At 36.8% G+C, this 27,267-nt stretch overlaps 1 protein-coding gene across 8 annotated transcripts in view; it reads left to right on the top strand.

The window, feature by feature from the left end:
• Positions 1-6,119: 6,119 nt before the first annotated feature.
• The window catches only part of ETV1 (ETS variant transcription factor 1), a 92,429-nt gene continuing 71,281 nt past the window's right edge, over positions 6,120-27,267 (top strand). The window contains exons 1-6 of one of the 8 annotated variants that reach the window (XM_019804967.2): positions 7,011-7,427; positions 7,526-7,722; positions 7,854-7,985; positions 8,809-8,896; positions 10,293-10,340; positions 19,481-19,534. In XM_019804967.2, coding sequence (XP_019660526.1) covers positions 7,941-7,985; positions 8,809-8,896; positions 10,293-10,340; positions 19,481-19,534 — 235 coding nt within the window. In that variant the 5' untranslated portion in view covers positions 7,011-7,427; positions 7,526-7,722; positions 7,854-7,940. Of the gene's footprint in view, positions 6,453-7,006; positions 7,428-7,525; positions 7,723-7,853; positions 7,986-8,165; positions 8,330-8,808; positions 8,897-10,292; positions 10,341-10,399; positions 10,860-14,407; positions 14,470-19,480; positions 19,535-27,267 lie in introns of those variants that run through there. The other 7 variants (XM_019804969.2, XM_019804970.2, XM_019804968.2 and 4 more) reach the window with 7 other exon arrangements.

Raw genomic sequence — 27,267 nt, 5'->3', positions numbered from 1 at the left:
TGCGGTCCAGAAGACAGCTATAAGGAACTTTGTTGCTATTTTCTGTTTTGTTTTGTTTTGTTTTGTTTTATTTTATTTTATTTTATTTTATTTTATTTTATTTTATTTTATTTTATTTTATTATTTATTTTATTTTATTTTATTTTATTTTATTTTATTTATTTTATTTTATTTTATTTTATTTTATTTTATTTATTTTATTTATTTTATTTTATTTTATTATTTATTTTATTTTATTTTATTTTATTTTATTTTATTTTATTTTATTATTTTATTTTATTTTATTTTATTTTATTATTTTTGCTGTTTGTTAAAGTTACCAATGCCTTGCTTTTGGTTTTAAAAGAAATGTAAGGTGTCCCCTTTCTAGAGGAAAATATAGGATTTGTATTTTGTTCTTTGCTTGTTAATTATTCCAAATTATGTATCACTTAGAAGTTATGACCCCTGACCACCTACATGTATTGCTGTCCTACAAACGGAAACGTCTTCGGTTCTTGCAAAACTAATTCTAATTTAAACTACTAATTTATTCATTCTTCCAATGGATTAAACAACGTGACTATAATACATGCATATTGTACTCAACCATTCCAAGTACTAGAAGAAAATCCAGTTATCTTCTACTTCACATGAGTCAGATCTACTAGAGGTCCATGTGAATGAAAATAAAAATGGATGTATCCTTTTGATGATAAAAAAAATCAACATGTTTAGGTAAATATAGTATCTATAGAAAGAGAAAAGAAGTATAGATATATATTGTACATGCTCAGTGGGGGTGATATTGCCCCCAAGTGTTGAAAATTGATTCTTGGAGGGATGGATGTTAGGTATTATAATAGTTTGTGACTCTCCAAAGAATTACAGGGTATGAACAGATATGCAGTATATCTCTGATATTAAAATTTAATGGGAGAAGGGCAGTTAGGAACAAAAAATGTCCGAAAAGGTTCATTAATGAAACAGTGTTGAAAAACACTGGTATATATGTATGTGTATATATATGTGTATGTATGTGTGTGTGTATATATATATATATATATATATATATATATGAATTTGTATATGTGTATATATGTATACCTTTATGTGTGTATATACGTATCCCTATGTGCATTATTTTCAATTTTGAACAAAAAGAGGATATATTATCTCTTCTGTCTCATGCTTTTTTCACTTGACATGATATGTCACATATAAATCAGGGTTGACACATTCAAATGCTTACACGGGTCAGCTGGGTAACATGAACAAGAAAAACAGGGATTGGGGAAGAATGTGGACCATAGCAAAATTGAGAGCCCATGCTCCTTTACCCTTCATCCTTTAAGGAGTAGCAATGTTCAGCTCCAGCTAATGGTAGCAGTGAAGGAATTTGGATTCAGTGTTATTATATTCTCTGATTTGTCAGGCAATACTGGAAATCTGAATTTTAGAAGTTGGCCGTGATTTCCCCATGAGGGTCAACATTATGTGGGTCAAGCCAAACATATTCTTGCTAATAAACATGCAGGCCTCCCTTTGGATTTTCATAGAAGTCCCATCCAGTGTTTCTTAAGAAAGATTCAGAAACCAGTCACAACAAAATCCCCTGCAACAGAATTTGTATGTGATGTATTTGCTGGGCCCCAGCTCAGGCCTACTGAATTAGAAACTCTATGGATCTACCCAGGAATATGAACTTCTAACAAGGAGTTTCTTATGCAATCTCAAGTTTGTGAACCAAGGACTTTGCATACTTTTTAACAGCTACACTGCCAGAATTGAACTCCAAAGCATGAAACTTTCATACTCTGTTAAAACCATCCCCTTATTTATACCACGTCTTCTTTATCCATGCATCAATTAATTGATGGACACTAGGCTGCTTCCATGGTTGGACTATTTTAAATAATGCTGCAGTAAACATAGGGGCGCATGTATCCCTTTGAATTAGTGTTCCTATATTCTTTGGGTAGATACCCATAGTGCCATTGCTGGATCATAAGGTAGCTCTATTTTTAACTTTTTGAGGAAACTCCATACAGTTTTCCACAGTGTCTGCGCCAGTTTGCATTCCCACCATTCATGTACCAGGGTTACTCTTTCTCCAAATCTTCCCCAACACTTGCTGTTTTTTGTGTTGTTGATTTTAGCCGTTCTGACAGGTGTGAGGTGATACCTCATTGTGGTTTTGATTTGCATTTCCCTGATGATCAGTAATGATGAGCATCTTTTCATGGGTCTCTTGGCCATTTGTGTGTCATCTTTGGAGAAGTGTCTGTTCATGTCTTCTGCCCATTTCTTGACTGGATTATTTGTTTTCTGGGTGTTGAGTTTTATAAATTCTTCATATATCTTGGAAAGTAACCCTTTATTCTATATGTCATTTGCAAATATCTTCTCCCATTCCATAGACTGCGTTTTAGTTTTGTTGTTTCCTTAATTATGGAGAAGCCTTTTCATACAATGGAGTCTTATTTAGCCATAAAAATAAAATAAAATCTTGCCATTTGCAATGACATGGATGGAGCTAGAGAGCATAACGCTAAGCAAAATAAGTCAGAGAAAGGCAAACACCATATGATTTCACTCATGTAGATTTAAGAAACAAAACAAACAAGTAAAGAAAAATAAATGAGAGGGAGACAAATCAAGAAACAAACTCTTGGGGCGCCTGGGTGGCACAGCGGTTGAGCGTCTGCCTTCGGCTCAGGGTGTGATCCCGGCATTATGGGATGGAGCCCCACATCAGGCTCCTCCGCTATGAGCCTGCTTCTTCCTCTCCCACTCCCCCTGCTTGTGTTCCCTGTCTCACTGGCTGTCTCTATCTCTGTCGAATAAATAAATAAAATCTTTAAAAAAAAGAAACTCTTAATTATAGAGAATAATTAATTATTACCAGAGGGGAGGGCTGAGGTGGGATGGGTTAAATAGGTGATGGGAATTAAAGAGTGCACTTATGAAGAGCAGTGGGTGATACATAAAAGTGTTCAATTACTATATTGTACACCTGAAACTAATATAGCACTGTATGTTAGCTACTGGGAGTGAAAATAAAAACTTGAAAAAAAAAATTCCCTTATTGACGGGTATTGAAATTGCTTCTAAATTTTCCCCTCTATAAATAATACTTCAATAAATGTCCTTATGCACATTGCTTTTATTTTTATAGGGTAGATTCCAAATCCAATTATGGGGAGGTCTAATTTTAGGATCTAGTAGATATTATAAAATTACTTTAAAAATGTTGCATAAAGTCACATTCTGACCAGCAATATATGTGTGTCCTTATCCCAACATTGACATCCGTGGGTATTAAACTTTTTTTTAACATTCTTTATTTATTCTTTTAAAAATTTGTTAAAAGGTTTTATTTGACAGGGAAAAAGAGCCCAAGCAGGGGGTGGGGCAGGCAGAAGGAGAGGGAGAAGCAGACACCTTGCTGAGCAAGGAGCCCAGATGTGGGGCTAACATTTTTTATTTTTTAAATGCATAATATTCTGACTTCTAGTGCAGTTAAGAATTTTTTAATCATGTGTTGGCATTTCCTCTTCTTGGGGAGTTTGCAGATATCCCCAAGCTTACAATGGCACATTTGAGGATGGGAGCCGAGACATTCTATGCAACATCAGTTTCTTTGATACCCTTCCTTCCCTTCTTCCTATGCTCCACCCTCCCATCAAATCCCTGCTTTTTCTTCTCACAGGGAGTCCACTAAGCCACTAATTATCTTTCACCATTCTGGCAGGTCTCTAAGTTTTCTTTTGGAATTATAGTCATCTGTTTATTTCCTTTGCACAGTTGGCTACTTAGTAGTCAATTTTTCTCTTACCTATTTGATGTAGCTCTGTGCAAGCTAGGCCATTAACAATTTGCTTTACATAATATTTTAAAGGAACAAATTATAAAAGTTATCTTAATAATCAACCCAATTTGAACAAATTTTATTTAATTTTAATCATATTAGTAATTTAAAATAAGCAGTATCATTTTTTTTCTGCTTTTAGAAACTCAACATGCATTTTCAGTATAACGCTATAATAAGTTAACTGCAGAAAAGCCACTAATGAATATTATTTTATTTTATTAAATAACAGCAAAGGAACTGCAAGGATTTAAGTAGCTTATATGAAAGTTAAAAACTTTCCAAACTTGGATATGGATTTTTTTTTTTTTAAGGGGGAGCTTTCTCTCAAGAGCTCCTATTTCAAAACCCAAATGGGATTTCAAAATACAAGTAAATAAATGTCAAAGCCTCTTGGCCTCTGCTCTTCCATTCTTTGCCTGAAATCCTGCCAAAATGAAATTTTCCATTCAAGGACTGGCATTTACTAAGTTGATTTTTTTAAAAACTCACTTTCAAAAGTAGTGGAAATTCTGTGCAACTTTTGACGTTCCTCTGTGGATAGAACAGCTGCCTCTCTAGACATTTTCCACAAAGGTAACTTTTTCTGAAAAATGAATTTTCAGTTCTTGCAATGTCTTCAGCATCTAGGTCTATTGGGTTTTTTCCCCAGTGCCAAGCACAGAAGATAAACAGCAGTCAAACTAAAAGCTAGTGTTTCACTAGGTATCACAGCACGAAAAGGAAAGAGAAAGGACAGAAGGGAAATTGGGAGAAAGGAGCATGATCCAATAGTTCACTTGCTAGAGGGGCACATTTATCTCAGAAAAATTGTGCTGTCTCAACAAAACTGAGCTGTAACGAGACTGACTGTCTGCTTATTCACATAACATCATTTTCAATTACTGTTAAGATCAAATAGTTGAGAGCCGAGCGTTTAAAGAATCCAAAGGCGGAAATATGGAGCCCTCTCACTACAGAGGAAAATCGGCGGATTAGGGCGCAGCTTCTGTTTGCCAGTCCAGCGTTGGTGGGGAGAAGAGGGAGTGCTCTTGGGAGCCTGTGAGAGTGAGGACTTGGGAAATGGAAACTAAAACTGTCAGCCAGAAAAATCCTGCAGTATTCCTAAATGAAACTCAGAAAGTTAACAAGAAAACTGGGATAAATTAAAGGTAAAATTGAAAACTACAGAAAGTTAGGTGAGAAAACTAAAATCTATCTGCAACTGAACTGTTTGCACTTCTGAAAGAATAGCTTGAAGCAGCAAGCAAGTTGCTAGTCTGTCTTTAGGCTTTCTCCCCACTCTCCTTTTCTCTTCCTTTCCTCTTTCGCAGCTTTTCTTGTAGGCAGTGCACCCTGAGATTGTCGCCCTGTGAGCCTTCCTTTAATTTCCGAGTTATTTCTTTCTTTTGCTCTTGTTCTCAGACCTAAGCCTCCTTTTTCTCAGAGTTTTTGTTCAGGGACGAATCATAGAGCAGGTAGAGGGGTAGAAAAAAGTTTTTTGGTTTGAGGAACTTGGGCCTTTGTTGTGTCATTTCCCCTGCCCCTCCACGCCCCCAACCACGTGACCAGGAAAGGCCGGAATTTTGTGAATGGAGCCGAAAGACGGCTGCAGGGGCGGGACAAGCTCCACCCCTTCCCAGAAGCGACCAATCTCCTAGCGGAGCGCTGCGGGGTCAGCAATAAACAACAATGGGCTGGAAACATAAGATACGTTATTGGCTGAGGCGAGAACCTCGCGGGGCCTACCCTAAGGCTCCGCCCCCTCTCGGTTACCCTGGATACCCGTCAGGCTCTGGCCGCTGAGAAGGTCTTTGGAAACTGTTGCTCACGTTACAGAGGCTGGTTTTTCCCGGGAATGCTGGGCGGCGGGACACCCTTGCTATTGGCTCCCCGCCTGATTGCACCCTCAGAATGTACCCCTGAGCCTCACTATTCCGCTTGGAGAACCAGGCTGTGCCCGGAACCCCTTCGTGGCCGAGGTTAAAGTGCAGTTCCCGCCCAAAATGCTTGTGGGTGCTCGCGTTTGCACGGGCTACTTGGATTAACTAGTTTCAGGGAATGCATGGTGGGTGTCCTTGGCTGTCCACAATTATTGGGTCTTTCCCCAGTAATACTTTTTCTGCTGTTGTTTATTTAAAAAATACATTTTTTGACATAGATATTTACCTTTCTAGTTCCCTCCATGGGTCCGGAATTGAGTCTTGTGGGCTCACACTCTCATTTAAATGCGTCTCCATCACGTTCCATTTAAGGAAGGAAACTTTCAAATAGAAATTGAGAACTCCAGCACGTTTCCCTACGGGTGGAACAGCTGCCGGAAACGTCCTTTGGGCTCCAGCTCTGGTCGCCATCAGGATCACAAGTGAATTTCAACAACACAAAGTCCCTGGTCTCATCCCCACGGCCTCCCCATCCACTGTTGGGCCGAGGCTGCTTCCTAAGCGACTTTTTAGAGCTCCAAGCCTCATAGGCGCGTCAAGGCAAGTGGTTTCAGAGTTGCAGCCCACACTTTTTAACGTCCCGATCATTGTCCTTGAAACCCGAGCCTCATCACCGCTCGCCCCCAGCTCCGGGCTCTGGCGGTTTAAAAGCTGGAGAGGAAGTGAAAGCGTCAAGTACAGTAAGTGACACCCTCCGCCTCCGTGTGTACATAACAAAAGCTCAGGAAATGTGCGGGTCCCTAGGATATCCGAGCCACCCCATTCCCTCCCTTGTCCTCCCCACCTCCACAGTGGACTGGAAGCACCTTGTCCCAGTGCACATGTGGGACACATTTGTTTTTTATACTTTTTCTCACCTAGATTGCTCTGTGGTCCTGCTAAATTTCCCTCCCAACAAGCAATTCCTCAGTTCCCAGGTGCTTTGGCTCATAGATTCTTTATTTTACTGTCCCGTGAACGATAGGATCTTGTTTTACTTGAGGGTGGCCGTTAAAAAGTGGTGCTGGGTGTTGAAAAACGGGAAAATAATTTGGGCCAAAAGCTTAGTGGGAATGAGTCTGTCGAGTGAGGTGAGCTCCTTATCAGATTAAAAGTGGGGGGGGGGGCTGGAGATCTTGAGGGAGAGGATTCGGGGGAGTAAGGAGGCGTGGGCTTGGTGGATCGCACTTCAGAGTATATACCCAAACCGAACAAAAGTGATTTACGGAATCAGCCCAATAGTGGACGGAACACACCAGTAAGGAATACTAACGACTTGATACACATGGCTTCAGTGTCCCGGACGCCTTAACAATAAGCCGCGCGTTAGGAAGGCAGTTGATTTCCTCTGTGGCGTTCGTAGGCTGTGGATACTGCGCCAGCCCGCGGAGCATCCGCTAGGAAGAGGGGCGCGAGAGATCCACGAGAAGGGGCAGCAAGCCGCCTGATTGACAGCTAGAAATCTGATCTTGTGAAAGAGACGCGGAGCCAATGGGAGGCAGCGATCCATCAGTTTGGATTGGAGGCCCCTGGAGGAGAAGTAGAGGAAAAACCACCGAATTGAGCTCTGTCAGAGGCGCTTTCGGCTTCCAAAGGGGAAGTGCTGGGCAATAATTAGTGTTTTTATTAAATTTGGAGGGAATTTTTTGCAGCCGTTCGCCTAGCGTGGCCTTCAGGTGGGTCTTTCCAACAACTTTTTATGTCTCTCCAGATAATTGCATGGTTGTGGGTTGCAAAAACTATCCTTATGAAAGAGGTGTCTCCGTCTCTTTAGTCCCGTTAGGTGCAAAGCAAGTCTCGTTGATCGCCATTGCTAGTTTTGCACACGTTTGCGAATCAGAGCTGCCCGGGGTACACCGACCGCGCAGGGAAACATCGAGAGTGTAAATAAATACATCGCCTCTTGTTCGGATATTTGCTACTGCCGAAAATATGTAAATTGTGAACTCTCTTGGCTCTCTTTGGATCCAGGTGAAGGAGGCGGTGTAGGGAGGGTTATTTTTGTGAATGGGACTGTCGGAGGGTAATTAGCTATGCAAATTCAAGAGCTTCATTCATGATTTTTTTTTTTTTAGCCTAAAAGCCATCTTGTTCCCCTCTAGGTTGATAGAAGTCCAGATCCCGAGGAAATCTCCAGCTAAATGCTCAAAATATAAAACACTCAGCTGAGATTTGCGAAGAGCAGCAGAATGGATGGATTTTATGACCAGCAAGTGCCTTACATGGTCACCAATGTGAGTGATCAGTTCGAAAGTTGCTGTTTATAAACTTGACTCCAACGGGGGGGGGGGCGGGGGAGGAGGGAGAGAATGAGAAGGGAGGGGGTAAGGGGGCTGGAATTGCAGATACTTTATCTGCTTTGTTGCCACTGTAGGGCGACTCTGCTTCTAGAAGCCCAATCTTCAAAATGAGCTTACCTTTCAGTGATTTGGATAAGGCATAGTTTTGTTTTTAAGACCCCCCCTTTTTTTTTCTGATTAAAGTGCCCAAGATGAGTGGAAGAGGAGATGGAGGGCAGCAGCAGCTGCTGCACTCAAAGTTTTTGGCTGGGTTTGTCTGCCACATTGAAAAGAATGAAGTTGAGACAAATGCTGACACTTTCTGTTTACATGGGGTGTTTTTGTTTCTTTTTTTATCGTCTCTTTTTTTTTCCTCATGTTTTTTATTTCACCACTCTATTTTTATTTTTTGTTTTGGGGGGTGGTATCAGAGAGAATGAAATTCACGGTATTTTAGTCTAGCTTTGATCCAGCTAAAAACGACTTTAAGTGTGATTGCTTAATGTTGTTTTGATGCTGAGATGCCATGAATATATGACTGATAAGTAGTCGTGTGTTACGCTTGGCGCTGGGAAGCAACTCTCCCTGGTTGTTGAATTCTCAGCCTAAGCTTTCACTGTCAAGTGAACGGTGAAAATGAGTATTAGAATTGATACTATGGACTTTTATTTTTCTTTAGTGAGAGGATCCAGTAGACTTATGTATGCATGTGGTTTTTTGTGTGTGTGACATCTGAGGTTTACATTTTTTTTAAAGGATTTTATCTTTCCCTTTGTAGAATCAGCGTGGGAGAAATTGTAACGAGAAACCAACAAATGTCAGGAAAAGAAAATTCATTAACAGAGATCTGGCTCATGATTCAGAAGGTGAGGTTTGATTTTGGGTTGAATCCCCCCTCTTTACCTATACTCCCCACCCTCATAAAGGTGAGGAGCACTTCAGTCTTAGCTTAAAAATAAGACTCTTTCAAATTACTGCATTTAATTGAGACTTTTACTTGGAGCAATTAACAATGTGACAGTTTGCATTGGAGGATATTTTATGGCCCTGTCACAAACTAATGAAAGAAGGAAATAAAAACTTAATAGTGGCATCCTTCTTTTAATCATTCTTTTGTGTTTAAGTACTCGTGTCCATATGGCACATAACTAATCCCATACACTGAGGTAACAATTTTAAAATACCCAACACGGTGAGACAAAGTAAGCAGCTAGGTATACTACTTAATTTCCCCTTTCTACTTTATTAGAAGTTAAAGGATGTAAATCATTGTTTGATTTCCCCTTCCCCTTACACTAAAACCATTTACTGTTATCAAACTTTTCATGGATGATTTTAATGACTGCAGGGTGAGGTCATAATATCTTGTTTATAGGCCTTCAAGTGTTCACTGAATCATAATTAAGGCCTAATTTATAATTAGAATACCTATTTGGGAAATTAGGTTATAGATTTTTTTTTTTTTTAAATGCACTGTTGGTTAGGAGGTCAATATATTATAAAGTATTCTAGCCATACGGGAGCATTCATAATGAACTTAATATACTTAGATTTAATTATCAAAGTTCAGTTTGCTCTTTTGATTAGGCATGTTGAATTCTGAAACTTAACTCAAATCTTCATACATATTGGACACCCTCTCTCTCCCACTATGACAGAAAGTTTCGGACTTGATAATAAACAGGTGCCAGAGAATTATCTCACTTTGAATTTTGTAAATCTGTTAATGTAGAGAATTAAGATCTTGTATTTTAAAAGTTGTCCCTTTTAGTTTTGAGGCATTGAAACTCAAAACATACAGTGCTTTAAGAATTATACCATGTACTGTTACATCTTTTATATAAGGTTCAGAAGATAGAAAAGAAGGTGATTGTCAGCCTTTCTACTCTTTTCCTCTGCAAGAGTTGACTCTCTTTAAGAAAGGTTTACCCGAATAGACACACCTTCACATTGGCCTTTTTGTGAATCCTAGCGTATGTGTTTAGTGTCCCTGAGCTTATTTATTGTTTGTTAAAAAGGGGAAAATACTGCCTTCATTATTTAATTCACTAAAAGAATTTCTTAAAGAAGTGTTGCTTAATAGCCATTAAAAATGGCAGGATTATTGAGCTATTTAAGCCATGAATCCTATTTTCTTTTTATATTGACTCCCCTCCCCAAATTAAATTGATACTTAATACCAATTTCATGACAAACATTTCCATTTAATGGAGCCTAAAGGTTTTTCAAATCTTTTGTTTATGTCTCTGACTTGTTTTTTAGAACTCTTTCAAGATCTAAGTCAATTACAGGAAACATGGCTTGCAGAAGGTAAGGCAAAAAATTGCTTTAAAAGGAGGGGAAAAGCAACTCTAGAAGGGGGGGAAAAAAGTCCTGAACTTGCTGTCTTAATGTTCAGCCCAATTAATTGAGCTCTAAAAGAGCCACCTCATGTGTCATGCATACATTAGAGTCTCTGATGAGTTTGTCTTTGGGGAATCTGGGGCTGCACTACCCAGTGTCATCACAAATTACCAGGAGAAATTGCTTCCAGCTCACAATCACATCTGCTTTTGGCAAGAACTAATGCACCAAGACTTCAAGTTCTAAGCCTCTGTTCAGATTTTAATTGCAATTGATCAGGTTTATATTATTGTACCTCGAGAGACCTCCTAGAGCCAGAACCCGGCTTGCTGTTTCTTTTAGAGCAGCGCATATCATTATTTGGTGTTCTGGTGGAGGACTTTTCTGATGGCAGAAATTAGTTTCTCTGGGTTCATCAGGACGGGATGCTTCAAGATTTAAGTGCAAGCGTCTTCTTTCCACCTTGTTCACAACACAGAACGTTAGGTGTGTATCCAATACTTAGGAAATCTATAGCTTTAAAAGAAATCTTTGGGGGATTTGAGGATTTAAAGAAATGTTTTCTATTTGTTACTATTATGTGATATTTGCTGAAATTGATTTTTGCTTTCGTGTCACTTTTATTAGGATTTATTTAATACAGCAAAGTGACATCTAAAGGCATTACTCTTATTTTTAATTACTTTTTACTAAAATTGTGTGTTGCGATCTATTGTTATCTTTTATTGGGTGAAACTTTATTTTATAGGAACAATGAGATATTGCTTCAATACAGCTTACTATAACTTGAGAAATGCCTAATGTTGAGGGACTTCTGTTGCTGTCCACAATTTGAAATTTTTCGATTTGTCATAGATGTGAAATATTAATTTTGTCCTATGATGTGTTTTATGGGAAATACAAAGAGAAAATTGCATCTATTTAAGCATTGAGTATAATTTGTCTTTCTGTATTTTATCTGGGAAACATGCAATTTTTGGAACAGATTTTTAAGGTTGTTAGAAGAAGAGAGACCCTTTAAATGGAACCCAAGTGTTGCTGTTGCTACTTTGAGCCAGACTGCAGTGTTTTATCGGTGGTCTTGCTTGCAGTTCATCAAGTTGCTGTTAGCATGTAAAATAAGTTTCTTTGTTTTGCTGATATTCTAGTTCTCCAAAAAGCTTTTGCAGCCTTTATAGATCTTTTAAGTTAAATAGCTCTTCCAGTAGCCCTTTGAAAGGGTGATTGTATTTGCATGTTCGTAAAAGGTAAGTATTCATGAAAGTTTTAGTTATATTTAAAGGTCATTTTGCTTGTCTCCATAAATGAAACTTATTGCAATAGATTACTTACTATTGCAACATAAACCATATATGCAAACCTAACTTTTTCAAGAAAAATTTGCACAGAGGTCGTTGTGGTAACTTTGATCTGTTAGTTTTGCAAAGTTGAAGGTTGTGAGGGCATTACATTTATGAGGAAATTTGTTCGCTTCTCTAAAATAACTTGCAATAGCTATTTTAATTGTTCTCGAAGGTTTGTTAGTTCTTAGATGTTTAAGTCTCATTGATTCCAAGTCAGTGCACTTGCTGGCAGATTTTGCATGTGCATAGCAACTCTTTCTGGAATTTTAAAATGTGGATTCTGTGACAGATTCTTGCCATTTTACAATCAATTTTAGTACAGTCTCCTACTTTTGACTTGTTTTGTTTATTTGTCTCTCGGTAAGTGATTTGAATAACTTATCCAAGTTAATCTTTTAAAACTGTGCTGAATATATTCTTACTCATGATTATTAACATACCTGTAAATCAGCTCTCAAGATTTAACTTTATATAAAACAAACCTAGAAAATGACTGATGTATTTGGAGGAACATGGATATTTACTTAGAAAATAATTCATAAGCTTAAATAAGTTAAGGAATTAATCCTCGGGGTGTTTTATTGAATACCCAGGTGGGCGACTGTTTACAGACTATGGATAAGACTGCATTTTAGAATAATGTAAACAGTTTTCAAAATAGTTTACATTAATTTATCCTATCATGATATAAGCAAAATGTTGTTAATAGGACTTTTAAATTCTAATAATGGAAAGAGAGTTCTTTTTTTTTTTTTACTACTTGTTAATAGACTGCATATTTATTTTTATTTTTAGCAATTCTGTATCATTATATTATTTGCTTTGGCATTTTAACTTGACTTAACCCACATCTTGAACTAAGAAGAGATCTTAAAATTACACTAGGTTTTTTGTAGCTAGATTTGTCCATTTCTGTCCTTCTGGACATCCAGAAATTAAAACATTGCCAAATTGGCAGACTAGGGTTTGTTTATATATTTCTTTTCATAATGCTTGGTAGCCAAGAAAGTGAGCATGGAATTTTTAAGTCATCTTGACCCTTTTAAAAAAGATCATTGGCAATTAACCAAGTTTCTCTCATGAGTTAGAATCCCACTGGGAAGTTAAACAGGTCTAAAAATCTTATTAGACATGAGAGTCAAGTCGTGTCATATGAAAATCATGTTTTTAAAAAGTGATTAAAGCCCTGAATACTTGGGAAATGATATACACCAAGATGTTTGTTTTTTCCTAGAAGAATTTTTATAAATTAGAGTTAGAGTGCAACATATGGATTAGTCATAGGTAAATTATTATGGATTATGAAATGTGTTTTATATCTAAGGACCAATCGGGGTAGATAAGGCAGGACTATTTGAGGGCGAGGGTTGGAGCCAGTATTTTCAGTTTGCTGAAGTCCTGTAATTTGGGGGGATGCATGGAAATATATTTTTAATTTCCAAATGGGGATCAAAAATGTTTGTAAAGGATATAACTTTGTATTAGTATCACTTTCTAAGTACTAACACTGCAATTTAAATGTTTTTGACATATCTACCACATTCAAATATATTCACACCTCATCCTAAAGAAAGAAAAGATGTTTTCAGTGACCACAGTAGCACTTAAAAAAAAAAGTGTCTATTTTAAATTTTGCCATAGCTACTTTATATTATAATTTTACTATGTACAATTCTTTATTGATTCTTTGTCTTTTGAGTTAGATTGCTGCTGACAGAAAGGCAATTTCAATTATTTGATCCCATGAAATAATGAGTTCATATATCAGTCCTATCAGCATCGTGGTAACGTCTTATTCTTAACCCTCTGTTTTAAGTGGTGCTTTAGTGAATGGTGTCCTAAAAATTCATAGTTAAAATGGACCCTTTTGTGCGTGAGGGGGAGAAACAGAAGGATAGAAAATTGAGTTTCAAAAGGATTGCATTCTTCTAAAATTGCTGATTAGAGCTTACCTACTAACAACTGAAAGAGAAGTAATAAATTTCCTATGTATCTAATGTAAATGCATAGCAACTTTTGAACATTGTTTTTGATGTGGATCTAGGTGTTCTTGAGGTCCCTTTTCATCAGTGAGAGTAAGGACAAAAGTCAACAGTGATTTGCTGCCACAGGGTAGGATGTTTTTCAATGGTGTTACATAGTAAGTCAAGTTTCCTGCTGCCCCCACACTTGAATCAAAGTTTTATCTCCAAGAACAACCTTTCTACACCAAAGGTTATTACTTCATGCAGAAAAGGCTTGTTTTCTTTTGTTTTGTGTGACCTTCAAATAATAGGTTGACTTAACTGTAGAGATGTCATTGTATCCTCTCCATTTACTTCAGAAGCTGATATCAAATTTACATTCAAAATAATTTCCTGTGAAGTTCCTTTAAATAATGTGTGCTGTTGTTACTCACTATCCATGTCATCTGCAAGGCACAGTAGTCATACTGTACTCATTTTTATTTTTCAAGCAATTATACTGTTTCTCGTTAAAATGGAGCATAAATTGGATATGTGCTTATTAATTTTTTATGTAATATGATAAGAGCTAAAGACTTTAAAAACTACATTATTTTATGTGGTTTACATGAAAAAGGAAATGAGAATTAAGCATTAAATTACAGAAGTCCATGCTTTTTCTTAGTATTGAGCAAGAATCATTTCGTGTGTAGGGGGAGGGGCGCTACTTCTGCCCTTTTTGTTGTACCAGGAAATACTCTAAAATATGAAAAGAAGACTTCTTATTTGGACTTGATTAAAAGAGAGCAGGTAGAGTAAATGTATTATATTTTAAAAGAGTTGTTGAAATTATATAAATGTCTTTTCACCTAGGGTCTACTTGCAAAATAAAAAAAAAGTTTGTTAAAAATAGAACTTGGATGTGGTATATAGCTTTGATATACTTTCCCAGAGGATCCTAATCAGTGTTAATGAAATACTGCTTTTCTGGTTCAGTTACAAGAAATGTGTATTTTCTTGAATTTCATAATTTAATTTCCTTGACCTGTGTTGTACAAGCTTATAATTAAAATAATGATAATAATAATAATAATAAAGTCAGACCTCCATAGTATTAGGAAATAGAAACAACAGCTCTTAAGCTGTGCTTGTTTCCAAGTCACTGTAGGTCAGTGTAGAGTTAGGAATGGAAGCTGATCTGAGACTGAAGACAGCTGAAACTTACTGTTTTCTTTCTTTTAGAGCATCAAGTATTAAAGATGTTTCTGTCATGGGGAAATAGCTCCCCCCCGCTTTTTTTTTTCTCTCTTTAAATATGTTTATACTACTGTATTAATTAATGCTTATATGTCGGTACAATCATTTTTAATTTTAAAAGCGGATGTGGTATAAGACCAGGCTTAGTGGCTTCATGATTATTTTGTTCCATGGCCTGAAGCTTCATTTCAGGATTAAACAGAATACCACCATGCAAAGGTTGATTTTCCTGTTGTTTTACTTTTATTTAAAATAAAATTCAAGTTTATTCAGAGAAACTTGTTGCTATTCTTTGATTCAAAGTGATATGCTACTAAGTTCAGCAATAATCTGTTATCTCAGGATAAAGAAAATCTGAATAATAGGCAAGAAAAATAAGACATTTCTTGAATGATTTTTTCCTCCCTCCCTCCACTCGTAGTTTCCTTCCTTCTTTCCTTCCTTCCTTCCTTTTCAGTTTTATACAATTATGTTTTTTGTGAATAGTTACCCTATAAAGCCGGATGGGTTAAATATATATATATATACATATATATATATATGTATATATATATATATTTAGATAGATAGATAGATAGATAGATAGATAGATAGATACAGATGTCTGTCTAGCTCTAGATAGATTTAATTTTGTAAACTTTCCACTTATTTAAATGTATACCTTAACAGATCTGAGCAGTATTTGAGATAGAGCAATAAAATTGGTGTGTTTATTGCAAGTTCAAGTTGACTTGCTTTAGCTCTCTGGAAGGGTGTGACATGAAAAGATTGCGGTTGGGCCACATGGCTCATGCTGGACTGTGTTTTTGTGAATGGAGGCAGAACTCCAGTTCTGCCTGCTTGTCTGGAGGAATTGCTGAGGAGATCAGCTGTCTCATTCACAGGCAGAAAGAATGACTCATACATCTTCCGCCTTGTTTGGCTCCAGGTCATTGTTACAGTGGATAGAACTGGTTTTAATTAAATATTAACCCCTTTTATACTTGACATTTGTTCCATTTGTAATTTGTCCACTTTTTTCCTAGCTTTAAAAGAAAACTCCACGGACCCCTAGTTTGTAAGGAACAGGGGATTCTTACTTAACTGCAGCCAACCTTGGAAAATATTTAAAACTCTCACCTTTTCTTAAGTAATTAGTATTTCATTTGAAAGTTTAAGCATAAAATAAAGGAACTCTATTTAAAAATCGCCCCCGCCCCCCGGAAATGTTAGTTAAGAAAGTATGCTGACGCTAGAAATGAGGGTTAGTGATTCTGTGACATCTAGATCGTGATTAATATTTTCATGAGTTTATTTCTTATACTATGTATTGCTATGCAGTAAAAGAGAAAAAACACAACAACTTTGGATAATAATCTAGGTAAAGCAAAGAGCTGAGAGAGCAGATCCTACCCTTTTAAAGCCCGAGTCTTGAGACTTGATGGCAACTTGTCTATTAATGTGCAATGAACTGATAGAGCTGTTCCAGCTATTACCAATAAAATCCACATGCTTAATCTTCTTGAAAGCCTTTTATTGGTCTTTTGGTCTATACTTTCCCCCCTTGTCCTTTCTTACTCTTCCCCTTCCTCTTTAATTACATAGTGTGGGGAAACATTTTCATTCCCCAAAGGTGATTATTCCAAGCCTAGTTTATAGTAAATAGCAGTGAAAATAGTGTTTTTTAAAGGTTGGCCTCTATGGTTAATTTTCCGCTTTGGAGCTGGTATGGCTTGCCACAGATTTTCAGGCGGCTGTAGTTTGCTGCTTCACAGAATTCCCGTGAATTGAGGAAAAAAGGAAACGTATGATATGAGTGTGGCAATACTTTGTCATATTTTCCTTGCCCAGATCCAACGTGTGTTTTTCGTTAACTGCTTTCCTTTTACTCTAACTTGAAATTAGAAGTATACTTAAGCCTTTGTCTATTTAAGTAGCATGCCGCTTCATTTGGTCTAGTCCGTTTCTTAAGATTAGCTTCTGTGAAAATGTGAGTCATATGTTTTTTGTTAAAATGCTGTAATATGTTCAGGCATAAGTGTGAAGTATTTATTCAGTATGTTAAGGAGTTAGAACAGAAATAGCAATTCTTATGGCAATTCTTATTCTTTTTACAAATTGTTATGGACCTATATTCTATATATTTGTGAAGTATAACTTCCTGCCTCTTCTAAAAATTTGGCTTTTCTCCCCACCACGCTTATCCCAACACATACCACGTATCCATCAGTGATTTTTATGTCTTTCTTGCAGTGAAACATATCACAGAGTTGCAGTTTTGTCTTATGATATGATAGTAAGGAAAAAATAATGTCTGGCCTTTAGGACATTCATACCAGCATATTTGGTTACAAATATATTTTTGTTACTCAGCAGCTATTTTTAACTATTCCTGTAAAGGGATATTACACTTTTATTAGATTCTTGTAAATGTTGGCTTTTTATAAGCATAGTAATTGCTGTGGTTGATAATTTTGCATCTTGATAGTTATGTCTGTTTAGCTGTTAATTTAGAAGGAAAACCAAAACATGTGGGTATGATGGAAAAAATGTGTAGGATTTGGTTCTGTCTACCTGCTGTTATTTATTAAATAGATATTGAAAACATTTTTGTATTTTTTTGGTGTGAAGACTTGTTTTAAAGGCTATTTCTCTACTTAGATAAATCTGTGAGAAAAATGAAGCTTGCTATGTCAAAAATGTTTATAGTTAAGGGAATACCAATGTACACATTTTAGCTGTTATTTTTATCTCTTTCCAGTGTAATTCAGGAGAAGTGAAGATTTCAAACTTGCATGATAATGACTGAAGCAGTTCTGTGTGTGTGAATTGAAAGAAATGGGTGGGAGGTGAAAGTTTGGAAAAAAGAAGTAACATTTAGGATTTAATTTAATCGTCACAAAAAACCTGTATTACCACTATTAAACTGATGAATAAAATACGGTTCAAATAGGTTAAAATAGTGTACATACTTTACCCAGATAGGAAGTCATAGAACTGTGACTTGAAGTTTGCATGGCTTTAGTTGCCCATGGTAGCAGACGTTAGTGGAATATGAAAAGAAAAAAATCTCATCTTCCATTATATGCTTATCATTTATAACTTGGAAGAAAGTTCTTAATTTTTTTGGTGACAGAGGATAGAATTTGTCTTTAATAGGCTGAAGTATTGGTGTACGGAGAACGTTATTAATTTAATGTCAGACTGTATATATTTTAACAATCGGCAAGATTATCATTGGTTCTGCTCCTAATAATATGATGTAAGTTTTATTGAGCCAAATAGTTCTGCCTTTAAAAATGTGATTAAGCTGATACACAAGAATGTTTAGTCCTATCTATGTTGTATTTCTTTTTTATATAAATTTTTGAATAGAGAATTTCTTTTTATAGGGAATTTTTTTTAAGTCATTCAGCTACCAACCCGAAACTTTTTCCACAGCGAATGATTATGTTCATAAACATTTCCCATTCATAGTAGGCTCTTTTTAAAAAATTAATTGACATCTATTTTAATATGACTTGACTGGATAAAACATTTCAGTATTAGATATTACTAATAAAGTAATACTAGTAATCAGATCATAGCTAAAGTTAAATAGGATAGCTCCTCTATTTTTTACCAAATTAAAAGGAACTAAATTCTATTTTACGTCGTTTATGTGTGTATGAGGGTGTATATTTGTGTGTGCACGTGAAAACTTGTTTTAGTAATATCTTATCAATTTGGAATAGGTTATTTTTTTGTCTAAATCAACCGCAATGAAGATATTTTAGAAGTGAAAACGTGTACTTGTGTTTTGATTGCTGCCGAATACATTAAGTCCTTGCTCTTCAGTATTTTTTTCCTTTACTAAAAATAGGGAAGTTCTTTGACACGAGAACTGATGAAATAGTGATATTCTTTTCATGAGTGTTGTATAGTTGCCAGGAAAATATTTTGCAAGAAAAGATGGAATTTATTATTTATAATTTTATTATCATGACATAATCCCTAAAATATATTATTTTCTTCTATATGACCAAAATCAATGGATATGCTTTCAGTAAAAAAAAACCAAAACAACTTTGTAGCATACTTTGGCCAAATTTAGGTCAAACACTTTTAATTACGGTAGTCTTATTTGCAATTGACTGAGTAAACCAAAAGCAGGCATTTCTGTCAAAGCAGAGGGATGTGTGTAAGTGCACATCATTTGAAAGAAGGCTGTAGTTATGGGCTGCTGCAACACTGGCAGTGGGTGAATGGAACTACTTCTTACTCCCTTCTTGCAGAGAAACCCCACAGCTAATAGAAATCCTGTAGCTTCTTCTATTTTGTTTGTCTCTTTTATTTCCATCTGGCAGGTGATATTCAGAAGGACCACAACTGCCACGATTAGATTTCTGACACTTGTGTTTTCTAGTTGACACCCATGGTTGCTTCTATTTTCCCTCCCAAGTGTTGCTGTCAATACCATTTTAAATAGGAGCTCATTGGCAAATAATCATAGGTTTGACCTGAGCCGAAAAAGATCTTACTTGACATTCCTTATGCCTTGGCAGTTTCTCTCTTAATTTTTTTTTTAATTTTTTTTTTTCTTCAGCTCAGGTACCTGACAATGATGAGCAGTTTGTGCCAGACTATCAGACTGAAAGTTGTAAGTATAGTATGACTCATCTCTTGAATTTTTCTGTCTTTCTTGTTTCCTTCTTTCATTCTTTCTCTTTGGTTGGTTTCTACCTCCAGTGTCTGTTCTCGCATTACATTGGTACCTTTTTAGCGTGTAGTCAAGAGGTGATTCTGTTTGTCAAGTTATGACGCCAGCAGAATCCCTGTATGATCTGAGCAGAGCTCCACATAGTAGCTGAGGAAAACTGTTCTGATGAAAAGATGGTCCTGTATTTGGTTAATACCTTTGAAGAAGAAATAGTGTGTGGTCTATGAATGTGCAGGTGTTTACTTCCAGCTCTTTGGTATGTTCATAAGAAAAAGTCTGAATGCTGATGGGAGAAAGTCAGTAGTTAAGATCCATGGGAGACTGTGTGTTGAGTAACTTATAAAAATTTGTTGGCTTGTATTATTTTACATTCATGAACTTTCACCGACTTTGATGTAATTTTTAGCTTCATTTTCTGCCTCCTGGTTGCAGTAAGATAAATGGAAGTAACCCGTGGCTTGTCTTAGGATCCCTTCAGTGTTTCTTTCCCTGAGCCTTGCTCCAGGGCCTGTCAGAGAATGCATGAGTTGTGATTCATGGGACAGTCACCTCCTGGTAATCCCTGAGTGAGTGTTATGCCTGTACAAACATGGCTGCCTCCGGCTTCCCTCCTCATATTTATGCTCTGCCATTCTACCAACTAACTGAGGCTGTTGACCTGACATGTAAAGAGTAAAGAAAGTGGTATAAATGCCATCTTGATGATGAAAGTGACCTAATACGTTTTCATTCTGTCAGTACCATTTAGAGCTCTAACTTGTTTCATTTTTCCAGACCATTGACAGTTTCACAGGGCAATATCAGCAGCAACTAGAGATGCTTACTACCTTACAGCTTCTCAGACCCATATTCTCACACGTAATCTCACACGTCTAATACAAATACCTATGTGCTTCAAGGAGCAGATGTCTGTGAGCAATGTTGTCCACTTTTATGTTTGGTATTTTAAATTTCCCAGGTGTCAAGGGTTGTAAGAAGTTACATCCAGATTCCCTCCTGTGTTTAGTTCTGCTTTATTAAAATTATTTTTGTTCGATTGTGGTAAAACATACATAACAGAAAATTTACCATTTTAACCATTTTTTAAGTGTACAGTTCAGTGGGACTCATTGTTGCGTAAATATCAACACTGCCCACCTCTAGAACTTTCTCATCATCTCATTCTGAGCTCTGTACTTACTAAAAAATAACTTCTCACTGCCCCAAGCCCCTGGTAACTGCTGTTCTGTCAGCTTGATTTTTGATCTAAGAGAATTTTGTGTGCTGTTTGATATTGGAATATATTTATTAGGCAATTTCAAGAAACCTAGTCAGCAATGATATAGATCTTTATTTGAGATCCTTAGAAATTTCCAGAAAGATGACAGTCAAGGATGATGGCTAGGCAAGGCCTACCTTTCTTCTTTAAAGTGTGGGAAGGGAACGGTCACATTTCCAGCATTTCTCTTTCAGTGGGACACTTGAGTTCTTTCTAAAAGCTAAACCTGTCATCTGAGTGGGAGAATTATTCTCATTGAGTCATTTTACATCTGAAGAAATTGGTAATGATTCCAATACTATACCAAATGCCAAGGTAAAATCACCACCAGAAAAATTTTTGTTCTTTTCTTATCTGACCTCTTTTCAGTTTTTTATATTCTTGGCTCTTCCGTCGTCTTGAACTCTTTTCTTGGTCCACGTGGGATGATTTTTCCTTTGTCTTTTAACTACTTTGATTACTTCTTCTGCCTCCATTCATCTTCCTTCCCTCCTCTTTCCCCAGGGTTCTGTCCGCAAGCCTTTGCTCTTATCTAACACGGACCATCCCCGCACAGTCCCGTAGAACTGTCTATGATGAGGGAAATCATCTGTTTCTGACCATTCAGTATAGTAACCACTAACCACGTTGTTCACTGAGACCTGAACTGTGGTTAATGGGACTGAACAAATGAATTTTTTGTTTTATTTAATTTCTGCTACTTTAAAGAGACACATGTGGCTCTTGGTTGCTGTAGCGGTCAGCGCACTTCTGTACAGTGATGTTTCGTACATTGTTATCTCTGGCCTGGGTGTCCCCACACTCCCGTCTACTGGGCATCTTCCCCTGATCCTCCATGTGATCCTTGTGCCAAGTCAGAAAAACGCAACACCTTGGGACTCAACCCTCAGCCCTTAGCTAAGCATTGGCGTAAAACATTCCGTAACGCAAGATGCTCCATAGACAGTTCCCACTCGGGAATTCCACTAGGCCAATGTGGAAATTGTTACTACTATTTTTCCCCATCAGTGTCTCTTTTGGACTTCTCTTGCCTTTCCAGGTTGATGGCATCACCAGCTAAGCTGAAAATGTTTAAGTTCTTTACTGTAGACCTCCACTTGCTTACCAAGTTGTCCATTCTAGCTTTCAAAAATATCTTAATTGTGTGGTCTTTACTTATCTCTATTTGACTGGTTCACATCCACGTTCTGCCTTGACTGATCTTGTGAGTAAGCCTTTTGGTTGGTGTTCTTTTCAGTTTTCCCTCCTCCCAGTCTGTTCTCTGCAGGGGCAGTAATGCATAGCTGTCTGACCTTGCTAATTTTCTCCTTCAACTTTCTTCAGAGCAAAGTCCTACAGAACATAATTCTACCATCTGGGCCTTGACTTGTTTCAGTTTTAACTCTTGCCATCCCAGCACCTGGTTCCTCCTTGTCCCCCGAGCTCAAGCCCTTCTAATTTTTCAGTTCTCCAAACAGATGGAGTTGGTTTATGTCCCTCCGCCTTTGCACATGTTGTTCATTTTGCTTTATAAACTTTACTTTTGCTTTGTGGTATTGGTAGAGCTCCTCCTCCAGGCTCAGCTTAGACTTGACCACACTGAAGTCTTTCTTGACTTGTTCTTGCTATCCTTACCTGCAGAGTTAGACACTATAGTATCTTGTGTCTGGTACTTATTGTAACATTTTAGACCATGTATTTCTTCAATAAGACTGTAAACCTCTGGAGGTTTAGGAGCGTGTCCTGCCTAGCATGTTATAGAAGCACAGTAAGTAAAACTGTGATCGCATGAATGTGGTCAGGCTCCTAGTGCTCTTCTCCTCCTAAGTGTTTTCAAAACCCTAATTCCCTTCTTAAAGGGAAAGTATATGGTCATGCCTTAACACACTAGATGTAGTCTCATTCTGGGAAAACATGCTAAAACCATGAATGTTAAGCATTTTCAGAATGCTGAGGTTTTATTTTTCTTCAATAGTGAATATTTACAATTTAACAAATATGGCTCTGGGACTTGTGAATAAAACACCTAATTATAAAGGAAACCTCTAAACAAAGGTAAAAATAAATCTGAAATAGTCTAATAAAAAGAAAATGGAGGTGTGCTTTATTTCACGTTTCCACTCTCATAAAGGACTATTGTTCGAAGATGGTGAACAGCTAATTTCAATGTTCATTGAGAACAGGACAAAGGGAAATGATTCAAAAAGAGAAATAGGGTATATGGATTAAATTCTAAGGATTTCTGGATGGAGGAGGTTATCAAACATTGGAACCGAAAGGTTAGATTGTCTGCTAAATGCCTTTTACAAATGTTTGGTTCTCTGGGAATGCTTCGTGGAGCAGAGGGATCCTATCTCTAGGAATAGAAAGAAGCCCCACCCCCTCTGTGTGCCCGTCTGTAAACTCTGGGGGGCTGTTTTTCAAACATAAATAATCAGACTTCCTTACATACCTGAAACAAATAAAATGCCTCTGTTTTTATTGCTTCAGTCCTTTGGTAAATGTAGGTTAGGAGAATGAACAGCCAAGTCTGTTTGACCATAATGTGTAAATCTATGTGGAAGAGGAGAGAACAGAGAGTTCAAAATTGTGAGAAATGATATTAAACCGTAACACTTGGGGATTCTCTAAAAATCTTCCCAAACGTTCTTGATTTTTACTTACAAAATGGAAATCTAGAATCTAAAGACCTGTAGCTTGCCTTTGAAGAGTGCTGACTTTTGAAGCACCTATAGGCACTGAAGGCAAATGAAAACGAAAAACTCCCTACGAGTCCATCCTAAGAAGTGAATGGAGGCTGAGAAAAGCTTACTTGGCTCTAACAAATTGTTTATTTCTTAGAAACAAATCTTTTCAGAACTCAGCCACTGCTGAAAAAAGCAGAATTACTTTAAGATATGCTTTAGTCCAGAGGAAGTAGAAATCTGTCTTTTCAGAAAAAAGAATTTAAAGAGTATTTAGAACATAAATTAGCTTTATCTTTCCAAAGTGGACACAAATTTGTACATACTGAATTTTTGTAAATTATGTGTTTTAAATTTAATACATTAATAATCTTATATTTCAAAAAACATACTTTAAATGTAGTTACAGCATTCATCTTTTGAAATCTATCTCTCATTTTTTTTCATTACAGTAATATGTTATAATTTTTCCAACTGGTTTGTTTACATTTGGTTACATTAGTTCCTTTCAGTGTTTTCTCTACAGTGATTCACAGGATAGATGATGTTCACATTTACCTTTTACCTCTTCCCAGAACATTCCCAGGGGTATAACCAGGGTTATGCAAAAATTCACAGCAGGATAGGTCTTTGTAACTCTACTCCTTTCTCTTGTACTCCAGAAAGAACACAGGAATGCAGGTCAGTTAGAATAGTGTCATTAAAGGAATAACAATAACCTTGACTTTGATATGTTTATATATCAGAAAGTAAACATTGAAAGTTTGCAAGTTTGTATACTTCAATTGAAATTCATAATACAGTACTAGTGACCCAACTGAAAAGAATTGGGGCAAACCAGTGTGTGGGATCTCAACTTAGAGCCACTATTACATGGATGAGTCTTTGTTCAAGTAAATAAAAGTCATAGCTATACTTCAGTTTCTTAGGAATTAAAAAAAAATACGGTAATACTTGGGTCCCTTTTGCAGTTACGTTGGGTGGGGGCAGGGGGTACCTTAACAGATAATGACCACAAATCTGCTTTTTAAAACACTGAAGTCAGAGAAGTCTCCATGCAGACCCAGACTAAATAATTTCTTTTACATTAACCTGTCCTTGCCCTGGATTGGGAAGTTCCATTGATGGTTTGTGTTTCTTACTTTTCTACTAAGCCACCTTCTTGGGTTGTGTTACTTTTTACACACATAGTGAGTACTTGATAAAAGTTGGCTTTTTAGGGGTGCCTGGGTGGCACAGTGGTTAAGCGTCTGCCTTCAGCTCAGGGCGTGATCCTGGCGTTATGGGATCGAGCCCCATGTCAGGCTCCTCAGCTATGAGCCTGCTTCTTCCTCTCCCACTCCCCCTGCTTGTGTTCCCTCTCTCGCTGGCTGTCTCTATCTCTGTCTAATAAATAAATAAAATCTTTAAAAAAAAATCTATAAAAAAAAAAGTTGGCTTTTTATTACTAATTTTGAAACCTTTCTTGCCTGATTAAATTTTGGATATGACTGGCCGGGAAGACTTTGTCTGTAATTCCTACAGTCTCTTTTACCAGAAGGTAAGCATACGTTCGAAGAGGAAGTCTGTTTCTGGGATATAAGAACATGAGTTTGTTACTATGTCTTGTTTTCTTTAANTTTTTTTTTTTAAAAAAAAAAAAAAAAAAAGAGGCATGTTTAAACATGCCACTGTACAGACCCAAACTATCCATTTCAAGGATGAATGGCTTGGTGCCTTCCTCATCTTAGAGAGTCTTACCTGAGATCTAACCTATAACCAGCTCTTGAAGGTTCTGTTTCCTTTGTGTAAGGTTTTTGTTCTGTCAGTTGTTTTGAGTTTGTCTTTTTTGTCTTTCGCTTTTTTCTTTTTTATATTTTACCAAAGCATTGTGTTTACAGAGTGGGGGACAAAACACAAATAAGATTGTTCAACACAGTCCTATTCTCTATAGCAGCCTTTTTTTTTTTTTTTATGCCTTTCGTTTGTCCCACATGCTAAATAATATCCTTACACTGCAACTCCTTGATTTATCAGTTTTAGATTTTTATCTGGCACCCCATTCAGGAAAGTAAGCGTTTGAGATGTGTTTTAATTACTTTACTGAAAGTAATCAGCTATGTAATTCTGCATGAGTCCAGTAATCTTGATTCACATTTGAGTATGAACAAGCATCATTTGGGAAGCCAGTTCAAATGCAGCTCCATGTTCCCTATCCTATGAGAGTTTGACTTTCGGGTTTGGAATTGGGCCCACACATTTCTAGTGAGCTGTTAGACGATTCTGATGCAGGCTTTCCACGCAACACAAAGTTAGATCTGTGGCTTATCTTGTCATTGACTTATTTGTGGAACAGTGACAGCGGTGTCAGTCTTTTGAAGTTAAATTGTAGGATGGACTCTCCTGTTCATACACGGATGCAATTCACAAAGTGATAAAGAGTTTCTGAAAATGTTTATAGAAGTACTGCACTGTCATTTTGTTATTTAAGTATGCTAGGGAATTAAAAAACGAAGTCTACCTAAAAATGACATTGTTAAAATAGTTTAATTTTTGTCATCTTTGCTAAAGTTATTTGTACTATCCAGTTGCAGAGACTGTTTTTTACTTATTTTCTCTTGCTTTACCTGGAGGAAGTGCTCACTGTAGATCCCCGTCGTGCTAGAAACAGCTCTAGTTTAGAAGGAATCCTCCCCTTGCCACTGAAGGAGAGCCAAGCGTTGGTGGCCCCACCGTGTTCCAGGTGCCTGGGGGTTTTCATTGTCCAAGGGTCTATTCTTTCATTGTTAGTGTGCATCTCACCTATGCTGGGCACAGTTTAGAGTCCAGTGACTGCCTTTTCAGCAAAACACACGTTTTGGTGGGTGCTTGATTGTTTCACAAAGAACATATTTTTCAAATGAAAACAGAAACCCAGTGGAAAAAAAAGCTACCTCTTACAAGAGATTTTGTTTTAGACAACGTCCTGGAAATCTATCAAGTTTCATAGAAGAAACAAACTCTAAATCATATACCTCGGGCATGTCAGTTAACCTTTATTTACTTATCTGCAGAATGACAAGGAAATAAATAATCTCTCAGGCCCAGAACACATTATGAGTCTATGGTACTTCTTCCACATTCAGGGAAAAAAAGAAAAGATAATATCTAAATATGGTGAATGCTTGCTGAATATATAAAGGTAGATTTTAGAAAAACCACAATTAACGGGGAAATACATGTAATTAGAAATTACTGTAAATGACTCTATAGCTAGAAAATTGCATCAGTTTTAATAAAGTCTTCTCAGGTAGATCCTTTTCAAACTTTTTAGTTTTATGAGCTCCTTCTTCCTCAGGTAGATAGTTCAGATTTAATGCCAAGGTGAAAACCAAAAAACAGAGCAATGCCAAACCCCCCACAAAACTGGAGTTTGTGGCTGTGTTATAGCTGGAAGCTGAAATTGTATATTTCACCTCAACTTTTTTGCTTTTTCTTTCCTGTTTTATTTATCCTCTTAAATGTTGCCTTTAGTTTAACCCATTGTCCTAGAAATTGACTTCAGAAACATGATCCAAGGAAGTATGCCAACAAATCTTTTCCACTTACTCTGCCTATAATTAGTAACAACTTATTTTGAGGCAAGTGATCTATGCCATCTTTGGTTAAATTTTGCTTAATATTAAATAAATATATTGCTGTGCAATTACTGGAGTGATGAGACTGAAAGCCCAACAGTATTTGTTGGAAAGTTTAGGTAAAGGATAATGGTGGGAAGTTATTTGCAGGACCAA

The sequence above is a fragment of the Ailuropoda melanoleuca genome, chromosome 1 (assembly GCF_002007445.2).
Source record: "Ailuropoda melanoleuca isolate Jingjing chromosome 1, ASM200744v2, whole genome shotgun sequence".
Classification (NCBI taxonomy): Eukaryota; Metazoa; Chordata; class Mammalia; order Carnivora; family Ursidae; genus Ailuropoda; species Ailuropoda melanoleuca.
Note: the sequence above shows the minus strand (reverse complement) of the source record. Positions and strands in the feature narration are given on the sequence as shown.